The following is a 15,668-nucleotide window of genomic DNA, read 5'->3' as shown; positions in this document are numbered from 1 at the left end:
AAAACATTATGAGAGGCATAATGTCTCTTGGGGGTAACCCTCTGTCATGGCTGTATTGTCAATATAATGTGTAATAGCAGTCATGTGTATAAATGAGAATTACATGAGATTACATAGATAAAACATTATGAGAGGCATAATATCTCTTGGGGGTAACCCTCTGTATGCTTCCTACCTTTATCTCATGGGAGACTCCTTGCCTTCAAGTGAGATATTAGGAGATTGGCATAACACACAATATGCTATATACATAGGCATACAGAATGTCTAAAAATATATATACCTCTCCAAGCTATTATAGGGATTCATCAAACTATAAAACAACTTAGATTATGATTATCCATGCATTCCTTGCCCAGATATCAAGCTATCATTGTGCTTGATCAAATTTGAGATAGAAAAATTACCAAAAAGTGGTATAACAGTCTATTTCAAAGGTATGACACTAGGGTCATATCAGACTATATAACACCGGTGGCAATGCCAATGGCGGCTGGCGGATGACGGCCGGTTGACAGGTCCGCTGACAGCGTGGCTGGCAGCCCTCATGGCGGACCAAACGGCGGTATGGTTGGGAGCCAGTTGAACAAAGAGAATTCTTTGTTCCTTCTAAAGTCACATTTAATTTAAGTTGGCCTTGATAAGCATACTAATAATTGAGCGCCTGCGTGGCGTCCACCGCACACGTGCCCCCGGCCAGCAGCACACATCAGCATGGCCAGTGGAACTGCGCTCAGGCGCATGTTTACAGTGGTTGTGGTAGGTCCCCCATGCTGTTGAGCCGTCCCTACGGGTTCTAATATGCTGACGTCACCTACTGAGTCACAGCGGCCTTGTTGCTTTTAACCACCACCACAGGCTCTGGCAGCACATGCGGCTCTCCTCCGCCCAATTCTTCAACTACCTATTTGAAGTTCGCTAGGCAACGCCGCATAGTCCATTTCTTGCGGTCTTCAAAACCTCTAAACATTCTGACAGCCGCGCGACGTGGTGCGCCATGTGCGCCATTAAGCCCCCTTCTGACAGAAATTTGCCACAGCATGCTGTTAAGCCGCGCAATCAGCGTGAAAATGCACACACTGCACGTTCTACATGGGCCCTGCGACCGCGCGGGGTTTCACAGTCATTTGAGCACTGTATCCCACGATTCCCACCTAGCACTGGGCCGACTCGGACAGCTCGGCGCCGGGTGGTCTCGGTCCGCAGACTCTGCGCTGACGTCGCACATGTCCTGTCGCTGCTGCGCTCCGAGTCGGGAACTCCTTCTGCAATGTCTACACCGTTGCTTTTCGTCCGGCACCCGCTGGAAGGTGTGCCTCGGGCCAGCCGGCCCAGAGCGTCCCAGGCGCACCGGGAAAAACAATCAATCCTACCCGGGCCAACCGGCCGTCCCTATTTTGTGTTCCCCTTGTCATAGCCTTGTTAGGTGTTTGCCACGCAACCCCAGGGTAGGTTCTGGATTCCCAAACACTGGCTGATATATGCAGAAACTGACTGCTTAATTGCAGTCAACCGTGCGCGCTGCTGCCCCACTGGCAACCAAGGCCCAGCGATTCAGCCGCACCTGTTAATCCCACATATCCCTTGTAGTTAGAATGTACGCTACAGCGGCGGTGTGCATTCTAACTACAAATGTTTCTGTAAATGGCCCAATGCTGCAATAAATAGAGTCTAAAGTTGCAATAAATGTAATAATTCTGGGGCACAAGACTTGAATGCTAAGTCGGCAACCTATGCTGCAATATCTACTATAAATCTTGAACTAACAAATTGTTGAGGCTTGCCAAAAAAGGCAATTTTAGTTCAAAGGCACTATAACGTTTGTAGACTGTAATATCTGCTATCTCCAGTAATATATTATGATTACATCATTGAAAGTTACCAAAAAAGGAAAGAGTTGGTATTACTATACAGCAGGATCTAGTACCTAAGTAACTATAAGATATGACACTGTTATATAACATCTTACTATATTTGTGATATTATATGATACTATATGTATTGATGGTACTAGTTTTGTTACACAGTGTCATATGAGGTCACAAGTGTCACATATCTCTTAAAAAGGAAATTTTCACCATTTGACGGGGAAATCATCAGAGAATGTCACACATCGTCACAAAATCAAAGTTGTATATTTTAACTATATAACCACCTTTTCTTTAAGTAACCCATGGTGGCAGCTCAATAAATGTGTGAGCACTAACCCATCACCAGCTCATGTATAACTGATGGGCCTCTATCTTTATAGCTACTTGAGCTAAAAGCATGAATCAAGTACTAGCAGGAAGGGTCTCAAAAGTACTATTGATTGATCAGATATATTGATGATTATCATATTGTATAATTACTACATTGTCCCTTCGGTCCTGAAAAAGAGAATATCTGGTACTTTTAAAATATAAGATAGCTGACTTGTAAGTTTGCCTACTCTGACCTAAGGCTCTGATGTGTCCCTTCTTAATTCCCAGTGAATGTGGCACTGATAATGCAATACATCCACTCATCAGTGGTATTGATCCCTATCACCCTTGGAAGATAAGCACAGATCTCCAGCTAGCCTTGGTGGATAAAGCTGGGAGAGAGTTCATTTGAAAGGTGTACCATCCATCTATCCTTCAGCCCTTGTCTCTGTATCATTCATTACCATTACCCTGAGCTATTCACTGCCAAGCATGTTAAAATACCAAGTTGAACAGTATTTTGCTGATATCTTAGGGCCACATGCATAGAATCTCATGATCTAAGTTGATCTGAGACCATAGGATGGTCCACCATGCCTCCACTCATTTATAACCACACAGCAGGTGCTAGGGTGATTCAATTCCCAAAGACCTTAGGTGCTATATAGCACAGGATAGAGATATGCTAGAGGGTCAGGGCCACCAGTTTCTGGGAGGTGGAGCATACCCCTACCAGTATATATCCTTAGATTTCCTTGAACCGCATGGGTGATACCATGGTGAACCCATCATCTTTGTGGTAGATAACACTGATAATAGTACTGTGAGGGATCCAGAACAGATATAAGGTTGATTCAAGTGCTGGACAGGTTCATTTGGAGCCCTATACAATTCTAGGCTCAAGGCTTGCATCATACTTGAAATTAATTTCTGACCTATTGTAATAGCGAAGGCACTCTCTTTTGCTCTAGGCATACCTACCCTCTGTTCAGCTACCTGTAGCAACACATGCCACAACCACAATGCATTATAGTATGGAGTCCTACTAGACATCCAAATATCCTTATCTATACATCTTAATGTCTGGTGCTCAGTCTATAGACCCCACCATTCATGTAAACCTGTTCTGCACTCAACTCATCTCGGAATATTGACCCCAATTCATCCTCTGGAAATATAGAGAGATCAATCAGAGTATGTGGGTATGTGTATACACCATATTTGTTGAGTTCTACATATTTGATCTCCAATCAAATGATAGATCATAGCTTCATTGCCAATATAATATATAGTAGTATTCATCAGTCTAATAGAGCATAACAGGATTTTCTGGACATAGTATGTGATGTAAGGCATACCATTTCATAGGGGTATCCCTCTACATGTTTCCCACCTTAATCCCATTAGGGGGCCCCTCACCTTCAAGTAGGTTATTAAGAGATTAGAGTGATAGAATTTATGCCATGTATACAGGTGCATGTGATATATAAAATTATGGGGGGTACACACAGCTACTATAGACATCTATGAGACCTGAATGCAACTTGGATCATGATTATCCATGCATTTCTCAGCAAGATATCAAGTGATCATTGTGCCTGATCCAATTTAAAACATGGAAACCAGGGAAAAGTGGCATAATATTGGAGTATTAAGATATAGGACTATGATCACATCAGAACATCTAAAGCTTAAGTAAATAGCTACCTATCAGTACAACAATCATTTGAATTCATACAGATTTGGTGGACAAATTTCAACATCAATAGATATGATGAATCATCATGAGATGGTATAGGTATACTAATAACATTATATTTTAAAGAGTACTGGTCTTAATATTCAGGTACCCTTAGTGGTGCTTCAATAACCTATGTGGGTTGTCTACATAGTAAAGTATCACTGTATAAAGCATAGATCAGCTAATAATTGGCCAATGTTAACATAATTACTGAGCTGCCACTATTGGTCACTCAATGAAAGTTGTTCATATAGTCAAAATATATAACTTTAATTTTGTGATGCTTTGTGACATTATCTGATAATTGTACTGTCAAATGGCGAAAATTTCCTTTTTAAGAGATATGTTACACCTGTCACAGCACATATGATATAACAGCACATATAGAGCTGAAATGAGTACCATCAATATGAATAGTATGACATAATATAACAAATATAGTAAGATGTCATATAACAGTGTCATATATTATAGTTACTTAAGTACTAGATCCTTAATACTAAGTATTTCTTCTTTTGCTAACTTTCAATGATGTAATCATAATATATCACAGAGATAGTAGATATTACAGTCTACACACCTTATAGTCCTTTCAACTGAAATTGCCTTTTTTGGCAAGCCTCAATGATCTGTTAGCTTAATATTTATAGTAGATATTGCAGCATAGGTTGCCGACTTAGCATTCAAGTCTTAGGCCCCAGAATTATTACATTTATTACAACTTTAAACTCTATTTATTGCAGCATTGGGCCATTTACAGAAACATTTATAGTTAGAATGCACACCGCGCTGTAGCGTACATTCTAACTACAAGGGATATGTGGGATTAACAGGTGTTCAGCCGGCACCTTGGCCAACCCCACTGCACTTCCCATACCCGCCACCTCCCAGCCCCGGAGGCCCTGTGCCTCGTTTACACAAGCGACAACACAAGATGCAGGCATCTCACGTGTTCACTGTACCTTCGAGCAGAACCGAACCTGGGCCCGGCATGCCAGGAATCCGAGTCGGAGACAGGACGGCAGACGCACCTGTTTGCTGCTCAGCTTCGGTGACCTGACCTGTGCTGTCACAGTCAACGACCAAATGCCTACCGCCTGTCCGAGTCGTGTGCATCCCGGAATCAGCGCTCTGGGCCATTTGGCGCAAGTTTTGACAGGTGCACGGCCACCTGTGGACAACTTGAGGGTGAAAATTGCTACTGGGACAGGCCCGATGTGGGATCCATAGTGAATCTGGGAATAAAGGACTTGGATAGAAGTAGTATAAGTATTCATTTACAATTAAATAACATTTGTATGTCATAACTACTAATGGCCTCTGTGCTTCCTTCCACGATTGAGTGCCCAACATACAACTCGGAACTTTTCTTGGATTCCATATGTTCCAGCTGGCCGTGTCCAAGAGGTAAGGTGTGTAATAATATGTTCAGGCTCAATCATTTCAAGCTTCTGGTTTGGCTCAAAAGCAACAAGTGTTGATAGCAGATGTGGAGAGTGTGAATAGGGTGTGTTTGTGACATCAAGTGGACAATCTCTTTGGACAACAATGAATTTTCTGAGAAACCCATGCGAAGGAAGTTCAAGGATTGTTTGAATAATACCAGTGCTTTCCTCATAGTCCACAGGGTCCCAGTATTGGATGAGACTGTTACTATAGTGAGACTTGCAGGAGCTGAATGTGACTTCACCAACCCTGTATTTGTGCAAGTATCTAGCCACAGGAGGAACAATCATCTGAAAATGTACAAGATCTGCATTTCCAGCACTATTGTCCAGGTATCCAGCACCACTTCTGTTCAAAAATGATAGTAGAAGCTTGTATAAATCTGTTGAGAGCTGCCAGCAAGATCCTTTTCCCCCAGATTATGAGGAAGGCGTGTTGCATATGAAGGCATGTCAATCTCCTGGATGCAGGTCTGAAACTTCTGCACTACAGCTTTTGAGAGCTTCCAGTTGCCAAAGACAGCAGCTCCAGTAAAGTCATCATCTATATCACTATCCTCTTCCTCTTCACTATCTGAGCCAGATGAAGAGGAAGAATCACTATCACTTGAGGGCCTAGGTGTTGAAACTGCAGAAACTGAGTCATGCATGTCTTCCATTTCAATATCCTGGTCTAGGATAGTATGACCAATTGGTCTGATAGTAGCATTTGATGCTACAGAGTCTGTAGAGCTTTCCCATCTGAGATCCCTAGAATCATCATCTGGGTTAAGTTCTTCCTCAGTTGAGTCTAAATCTTGAATCTTGTTTAGAAGTTCTAGATCCTTCTCATTTGTACGGCCAATACCCCAAACCGTACGAAGATGGAACTTCAAAATTCCCTCTAGCCAGTTATGCATAAAGCCTAAGATTGTATCTTTGATAGGATCCCTATATGGAAGCAAGTGAAGAGAGCAGTGTCTAACACCTGTATCTGTAGCCTGTTGATTTTTTGCCTTGATGGTTGTCTTGGCTTTCCAAGTAGCAGCCTGCTCTAAAACCTTCTCTGCAGTACGCAGTTCCCAGTTTTGATAGTCTAGACGAGCATTCTCTGGTCTTTGTAGAAGGCAATACCAGCAATAGCAGGTAGCTGCATAAGATAAGAAGCTACTGGCCTCTCTTGAGGCAAGTAAGTCTGCAATCAGTGCCTTGATTCTTGCCTGCACAAAGACACCATCTGGGTGAAAGTAGGTAGCCACCTTCTTTCCAGGTGGTTCATACTCTAAAACCTTCTTAACAATAGGATCTATGACATGAGGTAAGGTGGTAGAGTCAGGCTTGGAAGGTGATGGGACAAGTCCAATTGGGAAAAGATTTTGCAGCTTATAGCGTATTTCAGGAGGTAGGTTCAAGCAACAGAGGCAGAGTGTTCCACAGGATATTACTTTTCCTAAGACATAGCAAAAATTAAATATTCTATAAACAATTTATATTTGAGCTCACCTGCTGTCTTGTTCATTAGAGGATTGAACCAGTCAATATATAGCCTAAAGACCAAATTATATTTGGAAGTCAGATAGTCTTGCATATCTCTCCAAGCACGGCTATCCTGAAGATCACTGATTGAGCTATAACCCCATAGTAGACAGCCTTGGTGCACCACTGATTCGAGATGGAGGTGGTGAAGCGGCAGAAGAGCAGAGAGAAAACGCTAGTCGTTGCGGCCTTGGCGTTGATATGGAGGCGAAGGGTGGGGATAGGGAAGTCTTGAGATAATGTTCGTCTCCAACCTTCGCCGTCCTACTCCTGACCAATTTCTTCTCCACAGATATTTTTGGGCATGCACAACAAGTTCTGAATAAAGGACAAGTCGAAATTATAAGAGATATGTACTGTAAACACCACAACAAATCAATTTCTACATCTAATGGGAGAACTGCGTCGCATTTACTGTGCTGGAGGAGGTGGGGGCGGGGGCGGGGGCGGGGGCGGAGTGGATGTATCCTCGTCCTCTTCACTATCTGAATCCTCCATGTCGCTAATCTCTGGCTCACCCTCTGCTTCGTGGTCCCGACGGGCTCTCTCTTCTGCCATTTGCTCGTCGGTCGGGACATTGTAACACTGGCGCACTGTGTTGCCGAATTGGTGCATGAATATCGAGGTCTTCTTGTCTTTCCACATGTCGAAGCCTTCTGTGCTGCGGCAGTATGCGATGTCGGGCAAGGCAATTGTGGTCTCATCAGAGTAATTGGCGCGATCATGCAGGTCCATTGCGTTGAAGAAGGCAGGTTCGAAGTAGTCCATTGGGAGAATGAGTTCCTGCTCTTGGTCGTCCTGACCCTGGGCATAGTAGATGGCGGGGGGTAGAATGCGCGAGAGATGACTGGGCTCCAGTCAATCAACAACTTTGCGGTTCGGTGGCCTGCATGACATCTGTTAGTAAAGCAATATATAGGCAAGTCCACCAAGTCTTACGCTTTGCCTGAGGGATTTGACTCCCACTTGACCTTGCCTTCGTGGTCAAGATAGCGGAACAGCGCCTCGACACAAAGACTTCGGCCCGGCTTCTCGCGTGCAACGCGAGTAGGTGCATGTCTCTCCCGTCGGTCCCGCTGCTCAGGTGGGATGTCCTCATCATCCGAGTGACAGGCTGGCTGGGCAACGATGCGAAGGACCGGTCGGGCGGAAATTCTTCCGTGCGGCTATCGCCAGGCGACGGGCACACAACTACGAAGAGCGAGGTCAACAAAATATAGCGAAGAGAATAGCAACACGCACCCCATCACGACGCTTCTTGATTACCGCAGGTGAAGACTATCGGGGTCGTTCTCGATACTGTGACTATCGGGGCCCAGCGTACACTGAAGAAATTTCCAGAATATGTCGCTGAGGAAGACTCCGTCCATCGCCAGCACCGAAGAAACTGATTGCTCAGTGAAGACCATTGCACGAGCAGCCGATTGGAATGTGGAGATGGCGAGAAGACAGTGAAGCTCGTTATATGGGGAGCGGAGTGGGCCAAAGACGTCGGGCAGAAAAGCACGCAGCCCAGCAGCAGCAATGACTGTAAAGGCGTGGGCAAGCCACGAATGTGGAATCTGGCCCAGGGCCAACGCATTTGTCCCCTTGGCTTGTCGTCCAGCACTGTCCTGATTTGCCTCCTGGATCTGCGCCAGAACGCGTGTCGCACGGTAAGCAGCAGCAGCAATAGGCTGCTTACTTTGGACGACAAGCTGATCAACATGGGCCTGCATGTCTTCGACAGGCATGTGCCGCCGCTCGAACCAGACCATCTCGTCCGTTGCGCGACCAAGCGCCGAGGACTGTGTGATTGCCCCACTGAGTACATGAACCCAGCGCCTAAATCCTGCCTATGGAAAAGTGAGCGGTGAGAATGGTCTTTGCTGGAAGGATGACACACTGCAGTAGCCTCCTCAATGTCCTTGACGTCTTTAGTCTTGGGACGGCGACAAGCAGCTGCAGGCCTTGGGCTAATTGGTGGGCCAGAGGCAGTCGTGGAAGGATGAGAAGAAGAAGAAGAAGCAGAAGCAGTGCTCGGACCGGCTGCCGGCTGCCGAGCACGCTTTTCGCGACCTTGGCCTGCGTTATCGGCAGTGTCGGTTGTCTTACGTTTCCTGCGGTATGTAGTTGCGGGGGCCATGGATGCAATGGCCCTCGAATAAGCTTTCACTTGCTTTTAATAATTATTGGTCTCTGCAACTGAACAAAGACGACAGCTGGTATATTCAAATTTACCCATGTTCCCCTTTCATGGTGCATATGGTTTACATGAGGCAAAATGAACAAAGAGACTACAAAGAGGCTACTACTGCATTTACGTCCGACGTGCAAACCGCCGTTGGGTCTGCTGCACATGCTCCGATCTGACAGCCGCCATTGCTATTGCGCCCGGTGTAAAGGCAATATGACCACCTGCCTACTAATGAAACAATCATCTGAATCCATGGAGAACTGGTGGAGATATGGCTAGATTACAATGTCTGATAGATAATCATTAGCTACTATGGATATCCTGATAATATTTTATTGATAGGAACATTGACCCCACCATCCAGATATCCCTAGTAGTACTTCAATCAGCTCTGTGGCCTGTTCAGTTATAGAGATAGAGGGTTATCAGTTATATCTCAGCTGGTGATTGACTAGTCCAGACACCATCATTAAGCTGTAACTATAGGTTACTTAATGAAAGTTGTCCGTATAGACAAAATATACAACTTTGGTTTTGTGACGATCTGTGACATTCTCTGATGACTGCACTGTCCAATAGCAAAAAATTCCTTTTTTGGAAGTTTGTCATGTATCACTCTATGTTGCAGTATACAACCATATCACATAGTCACTAAAACTACCAGCTCTACTATCTATTGACAAAAGTTCCTTTTTGGGATGTTGTGTCACATGTCACATAGTGTGACTTCGGGAGACTTGGTGAAAATGGCCTAGATCGTACTATTCACCTTTATTCACCCCTACATGCTGGACTTGCTTGGACTTCACTTCACAATTATTCACCCCCTTGACCAACAATTATTCGCCACTTGGGGAATTGCTGATAACACTGGGGCTTATCAGTGGCAACCTGCGTCATTGCCACTGATAATGTACAGTGTGTTGTGGGCTAAACAGGTGGGTTCTTTCTATATTGATAAAAGTTGATTTATGTACAGGTATTTTATATCTTGATTTAATAATCTTTGAAAATGTCCTTTGAGAGCCACTTTGTAGTGCCATACCTGGTATGTGAAAAGTGAGATCATGGAGAGCTGGTGGTCTTTGAGAGTCACCGTTGTTTAGGACAAGATCGAGAAGCGTGAGAAGGAAACGTGACCGAGTGACGATTTTTGTCACGTTACCATGACGATGCTGATGACTCATCTTTTCAATCCTTCCATCTCCTTCCATCTGCCTTCCCGTATAGGTGCTGCGCCGTTTCGTGCAGCACAATGAGCCCTCACCTAGAATACACCCCATTCGACGAGAAGAGCACCGCCTGAGCGCGCAGGCGGCAGGCCATCTTGGATGAATGTGGTGCACTTCATGCTCTGTGTCTATCGTCCGTCTCCTTACTAGTTCGTTCGCGTCGAGGATCGGTCAAACCGGCGCCATACATGCCCCTCGGCGAAAGCGTCACCTCTGGTCACCCACTGTCGCGTTTGCTCACGAGCCTGTCAACCTCTGTCGGCAACCCATCATTCTCCAGACTCACAGCATGCCCCAATCATGTCTTGCCTTTGGACGCAACCACTGCGCAAGTAGCTCAGAACACGCTCCCTCATGCAACATTCCCGCAGGCCCGGGTGTGCGCCATACAACAACAACGGGGACCCTCTAGATCCCTTCCAGAGCGATCACGGGGCATCGACCTTCAGGTGCTTCTATATCCCGCCGCTGGGCAGTGGATTTTCCGGCGAGCCACTCGAGTGCGATTACGCCGTGTCAGTACGTGCCGCATCTGTTTCTGACGTTTCCTGCGAGTTTACCATCCATGTAGGACGGCGCGCTGATTTCTGGCCCGCGCAGCTGTCCCGTGGTAGCGGCGGCAGCTCACACGACAACTATTACGACACTGGTATCTACGGTGACTGTGCAGACCACGCAGACGAGGTCAACCTCGACTCTACTCAACAGCCCTCCCCCAATGACCATAACTTCGCCAGTAACAAACATGGCTAATCCTGAGCCCGGGTCGTCGTCTTTTGGCTCCTCCACTCCTCAATCGTCGGTGTCATCATCATCATTGCCGTCCCCTTCCCCCGCCGGTACCTCCTCTTGGGACACCTCCATTCCATTGATGAAAACGTCGACACTTTCGCGCGGCGCGATCAGCGGCATCGTGGCCGGAGTCTTTTTTGTCCTTCTCGCGCTCCTATTGGCCGTTATCTTGCTTCACCGTCGCCGCCGCACCCGTTCTCACGCACGCACGAGAAATCCCACACCATTCACAAGTAGCAGTGTCTCGCAACGCAGCGACTATCATGATTATGACGAATATGCGCTACGCAAAGTGCGCGAGACAAGGTATCTTGCGGAGAACGATCTCCTTCGCAACCGCGTTCGAGAGCTCGAAGCGGCGCTGTTGCATCGTAGTAATCTGGGCACTGATGTCGATACGCAACCGCCGATGTACACGCTGGCTTGATTGCTTTCCACCCTCCTAGCACGTCCTTGCAGATAGAAAATATAATGTGATTCCGCTGTTACAATGAGAATCAATCACTGATTATTTCCCCAGATGAGGATACTTCTCCGCCCCTCGCTAGTTGCCCGGCCAATGCCCGGCAAACACTTCAGCTCAGATGCAATTGTGAGAGGGTGTCTCGCTTGGCGGCATGATTCACAGTCACGCATGACTCAACTCACTGTGTGACGCCGGTGACTCTCTCTCCTTTTCCCTCTCCCTCCTCTGTCCTCCTCCTCCACCGACAACAATGGGCGGCCAGGGCTGGTGGATGTCAAACCTGACGAAACGGCAGCAGAAGTATGGCGCAAAGCTCGGGGAGATCCTGTTTGAGGGCAACGGGGAGGAGCTGCTGCTCTTTCTGCGGAAGGTGGCGCATCGGCCGCTGGACGAGTGCATCAAACCGTACATCCCAGGGGCCCATGTGATGCTGGATCAATGGGGGCGGGGGGTGCGGCTGGCGCAGCGCTCCAGGTGTGTCTCTTTCCACTTCCCGAAGCAGATGGGTGCTAATAGGGGTCCGGGAGAGTACTAGTGTGGCGCCGACGGGGATTGTGGCGCTGCCTGTGGAGCTGCTGGACGCAATATTCGAGACGATTCATGGCGTGGTGGAGCGGCTGATGCTGGGGATGACGTGCCAGACGCTGTGGGCCGTCGCGCGCCGACATGTGTACACTCTCTTTGTGCAGCAGGCCGCGGAGACGTGCAACTGGGCGGGCGACCGCATCGCGTGTCTCGGCGACTATATGCTGCTCCGGGAGGCGCCGGATCATATACTGTCGGAGGAGGAGCGCGCGGAGATGCGCCGGGGGAGACCGACCGGGGCGGACAACAGCGACAGCGACGAGGAGGACGGCGGCGACAGGGGCCCGATCCCGGACTGGTGGTGGACGGAGTGCGGACAGAGATCGTGGGTGCACCGCACGGCTGGGGCGGTGCACAACACTGTGCTCAGACACGCAAAGTACCAAGGCGACGCGATGTGGGTCTGCGACGGCCTGCTCGACGTCGCGATCACGTGCGACCCGCCCCTCGCGCCTCGCACCGCCGTCCTCCGCAACCTCACCCTGCAAGTGTACGTCCGCGAGGCGGCGCTCGTGGAAATGTGCGAGCGTTTCCGCGGGTCCGACGAGCTGCGCGCCGAGTTCGACCCCCACGGGCCAGGTCTCAAGCTATGGGACACGACGTTGGGGGACTTGCTGCACTGCCGGATATGCTGGAGCAGCGTGGACTCGACAGCGATGCTCTATGACGGCAACATCTGCCAGGGTGTTTGGGCGGGGCACTGCTTCGATATCGTCGGCGGGGAATGGCTGGGGAAAGAGGAGCAGACGGAGGGGTGGACGGATGTCTCTGATGAGGCGTTGGCGGAGCTCGAGGCTATTTGGCGCTCCGAGTTCCGGCCGAGGGGATATTAGGCTATGTACCGTGTAGGCGACTTGTAGAGTGAGGCGGAATTCCGCAATTTATGTGCCGCAGGCTGTTCCACTTATGGCGCTGTCCGAGCAAGTGTGCTTTCTCCCTTGTCAGCGATAAAGGTTGATTGTTTGTAATACTTTGTATATTGGCCCGGTGCCAGTGGAAGTTGTTACTTACAAACAATCAACCTTTAGCTTGTAACTTGTTGCCATATTCTCACCGCCCTCATTTGAGATTTTGCTAGTTTCCTTGAAGATACAGCCTGAGCTCGAGGCTCGAGCAAACAACCAATACTTATGTGTTGTTCTTATACGGCCCGAGCCCGATGCTGGCATGCTTCCCATTATTATATGATGATTTCCATATCATTATTACAATTATACTATGGCTGGGGGCTGGAACAAATATTAAATTATTCTATATTATATTATATTATATTATGATATTATTATATTATTATTATGGCTTCATCATAATATCTTATAATATATCATTCTAGCAACTTATATATCAGTCCTAAATTTATGAACTTTGTACAAAACCAGCTTGTACACTAACCAGTACTACTCCTATGCTTGTCTCATACTATGAATGGTCCTCTTTTTCATAGTGACAAGCATATATGTCCGTGCCTGTGGCATGGAATATAACAAAAGGTTTTTGCAGCGCCCACACGGCCACTCGCCTGCAGCTCGCAGCCAGCAGGTGGTCACGTGAGTTTCACATGTTTCCACATGACTTTCTGTCAATGCTGGCATGGTAGTGTTTTTATAGATCAGGTTGATTGTTACCTGTTGTAACTTGACAATGATACTGTCAGTTGAAGAGGAAGACTTACATATGATATATATTGGACTATTAACCACTAGGGTGAGAGGATGTTCAACCTGAACCAATTAGTCTCGATTCCAGACGTTCGTGAGTGGGGGGGGGGACTGAAGCTCGCTGGAACATACACTTGATGTTGCCAGGGTAGTTTTTGATGGGAGAGGTAATGGATAAGGCCACTCACGAACATCTGGTGCAAATTGATCAGAGATGATTCCGTGTGCTGATATCTGATGATGTTGACGCGCGCGAGATTTGCGCAGCTGTGGGATCGGGCCACACAGCCCGACCACAGCCATTGTGAATTGGCATGCGCCATTTTCGCTGGCAGACGCCGCCGCACAGCCGGACCGGAGCGGGGGTTTCCCGATTGGGTAGCCGCCGGTCCGAAGGCCGCACCGAGCTCCGTTCCGCGACCTAGAGGATGGTGAGCCATGGGAGGCTATTGGGGAGGACAGGACGCGTCTGGCGCGTGTCCATCCAGTCGGGACGACCATAGAGGATCGCCGGGGGTGGCTAACGCCGGCACCGCCGCCGTCGAGGCGCGTCCCAGACGCGTCGCAAAGGTGAAACGCGCGCGTAAGCAAGCCCGCGTAAGCAGAAAAGGGCCAGACGCGTAAGAGGGCAAGCAGTACGCGCTGTGCGTGCTGTGGGCACAGGCTAGATAGGCCATTCGACGCGCCGGTGGGCAGTGGTAAGGCTGTGGTCCAAGGTGTATATATTTGCAGCGTTTGTAGGCTTTAGGGTAGAGAATTCGAGTGCCCGGCTCTGCGCGGGTTTTGTCTGCTATCGCCGTTCCGTTATCGTTGTCGCCGTTATCGCCGTGTCCACTATCGCCGTTTGTATTGGAGAACCTCTGTCATTGCGTCCCGTTGTTCCGAGTACCCGCCCGCCGTCCCGCCCACTGTTGATCTTGGTCCCGCCCGTTGTTTCGCTTACCTAATCACCCCAACCCCATCATTCCGAGCCGTTAAACGTGTTTATTTGGATTGCAACAGCTATATACTTTAGCTGGAACCCCCGTACTTGCGCGCATCAGTAAACTACCCACCCACTTCAAACTCCGACGTGATCCGTTCTTGATCCGATCTGATCCGAGTGATCCGAGTGATCCGAGACTCGGCCCGCGTGTGTTGGTACTAGGCTCTTTGGTTTTGTGTTCTGTTGTGTTTGTGTGCTGATTTTGTGTGTTGTGTTGGAGTTTTGTTAGTGCTGGTGTGCTGTTTTCTTGCGTTTCAATGTACATTTACTGGTGGTCACCTTGGAATGGCTCAGTCGTGGCCCATAAGCCTCAGAGTGTCAATAATTCATGGTGTATACTCAAGGCAAGGGTTTCTCAAGCAGTCATGCAAATTTTTAGCAGCCAATTCACATGTCATGGGCCTTATTACATGGGCCAATGATGTCAAATAGTGAAAAAATTAGTCAAAGATGTTGAAGATACTATTTTTTCTTGGGGGAATAGGTATAAGTATAGATCGACTAAGTAAGTCTGCCCTCAATGGGGTAAATAAAGCCGTAACAGCAAGAAAGCAAGGAATTTTGGTCTGTTTGATAAGCAACTGATAAGCACGCACAACCCGCCTGGTGAAATTGCACCAGATCTTCAAGGGCTGATTTCTCTGGTGTGATGGGTGATGGTACATCCCTGCATCACGTCCGGCATGTCCCCCACCACTATCAAATGATCTGGGACCGAGATTATGAACTAATATACATATACATGGTAAATTAAAACCTTTCTTTTCCTATAGAAAGATGAACGCAAATATCACCTTTTAATAAAGTCATGCAAAAAGTCATGTGTTTTGATTGATGTCATGTGAAATTCATGTGAGCATCCCTTGGATACTGCCTACCAGTCGCAAGCC

At 47.7% G+C, this 15,668-nt stretch overlaps 1 protein-coding gene across 1 annotated transcript; it reads left to right on the top strand.

Annotated features, from left to right (window-relative positions):
- Positions 1 to 11,800: 11,800 nt before the first annotated feature.
- On the top strand, positions 11,801 to 12,968 carry MIND_00988100 (uncharacterized protein; the record flags this gene model as incomplete). The annotated part of the gene is made up of 2 exons (XM_037366486.1): positions 11,801 to 12,024; positions 12,086 to 12,968. 2 exons carry the CDS (start codon positions 11,801 to 11,803, stop codon positions 12,966 to 12,968), a joined length of 1,107 nt encoding a protein of 368 aa, XP_037217898.1.
- Positions 12,969 to 15,668: the final 2,700 nt, after the last annotated feature.

This window comes from Mycena indigotica (genome assembly GCF_014461135.1).
Source record: "Mycena indigotica strain 171206Taipei chromosome Unknown Mind.scaff0008, whole genome shotgun sequence".
Lineage (NCBI taxonomy): Eukaryota > Fungi > Basidiomycota > Agaricomycetes > Agaricales > Mycenaceae > Mycena > Mycena indigotica.
The sequence above is the reverse complement of the archived record's forward strand: the minus strand, read 5'-3'. Positions and strand labels throughout refer to the sequence as shown.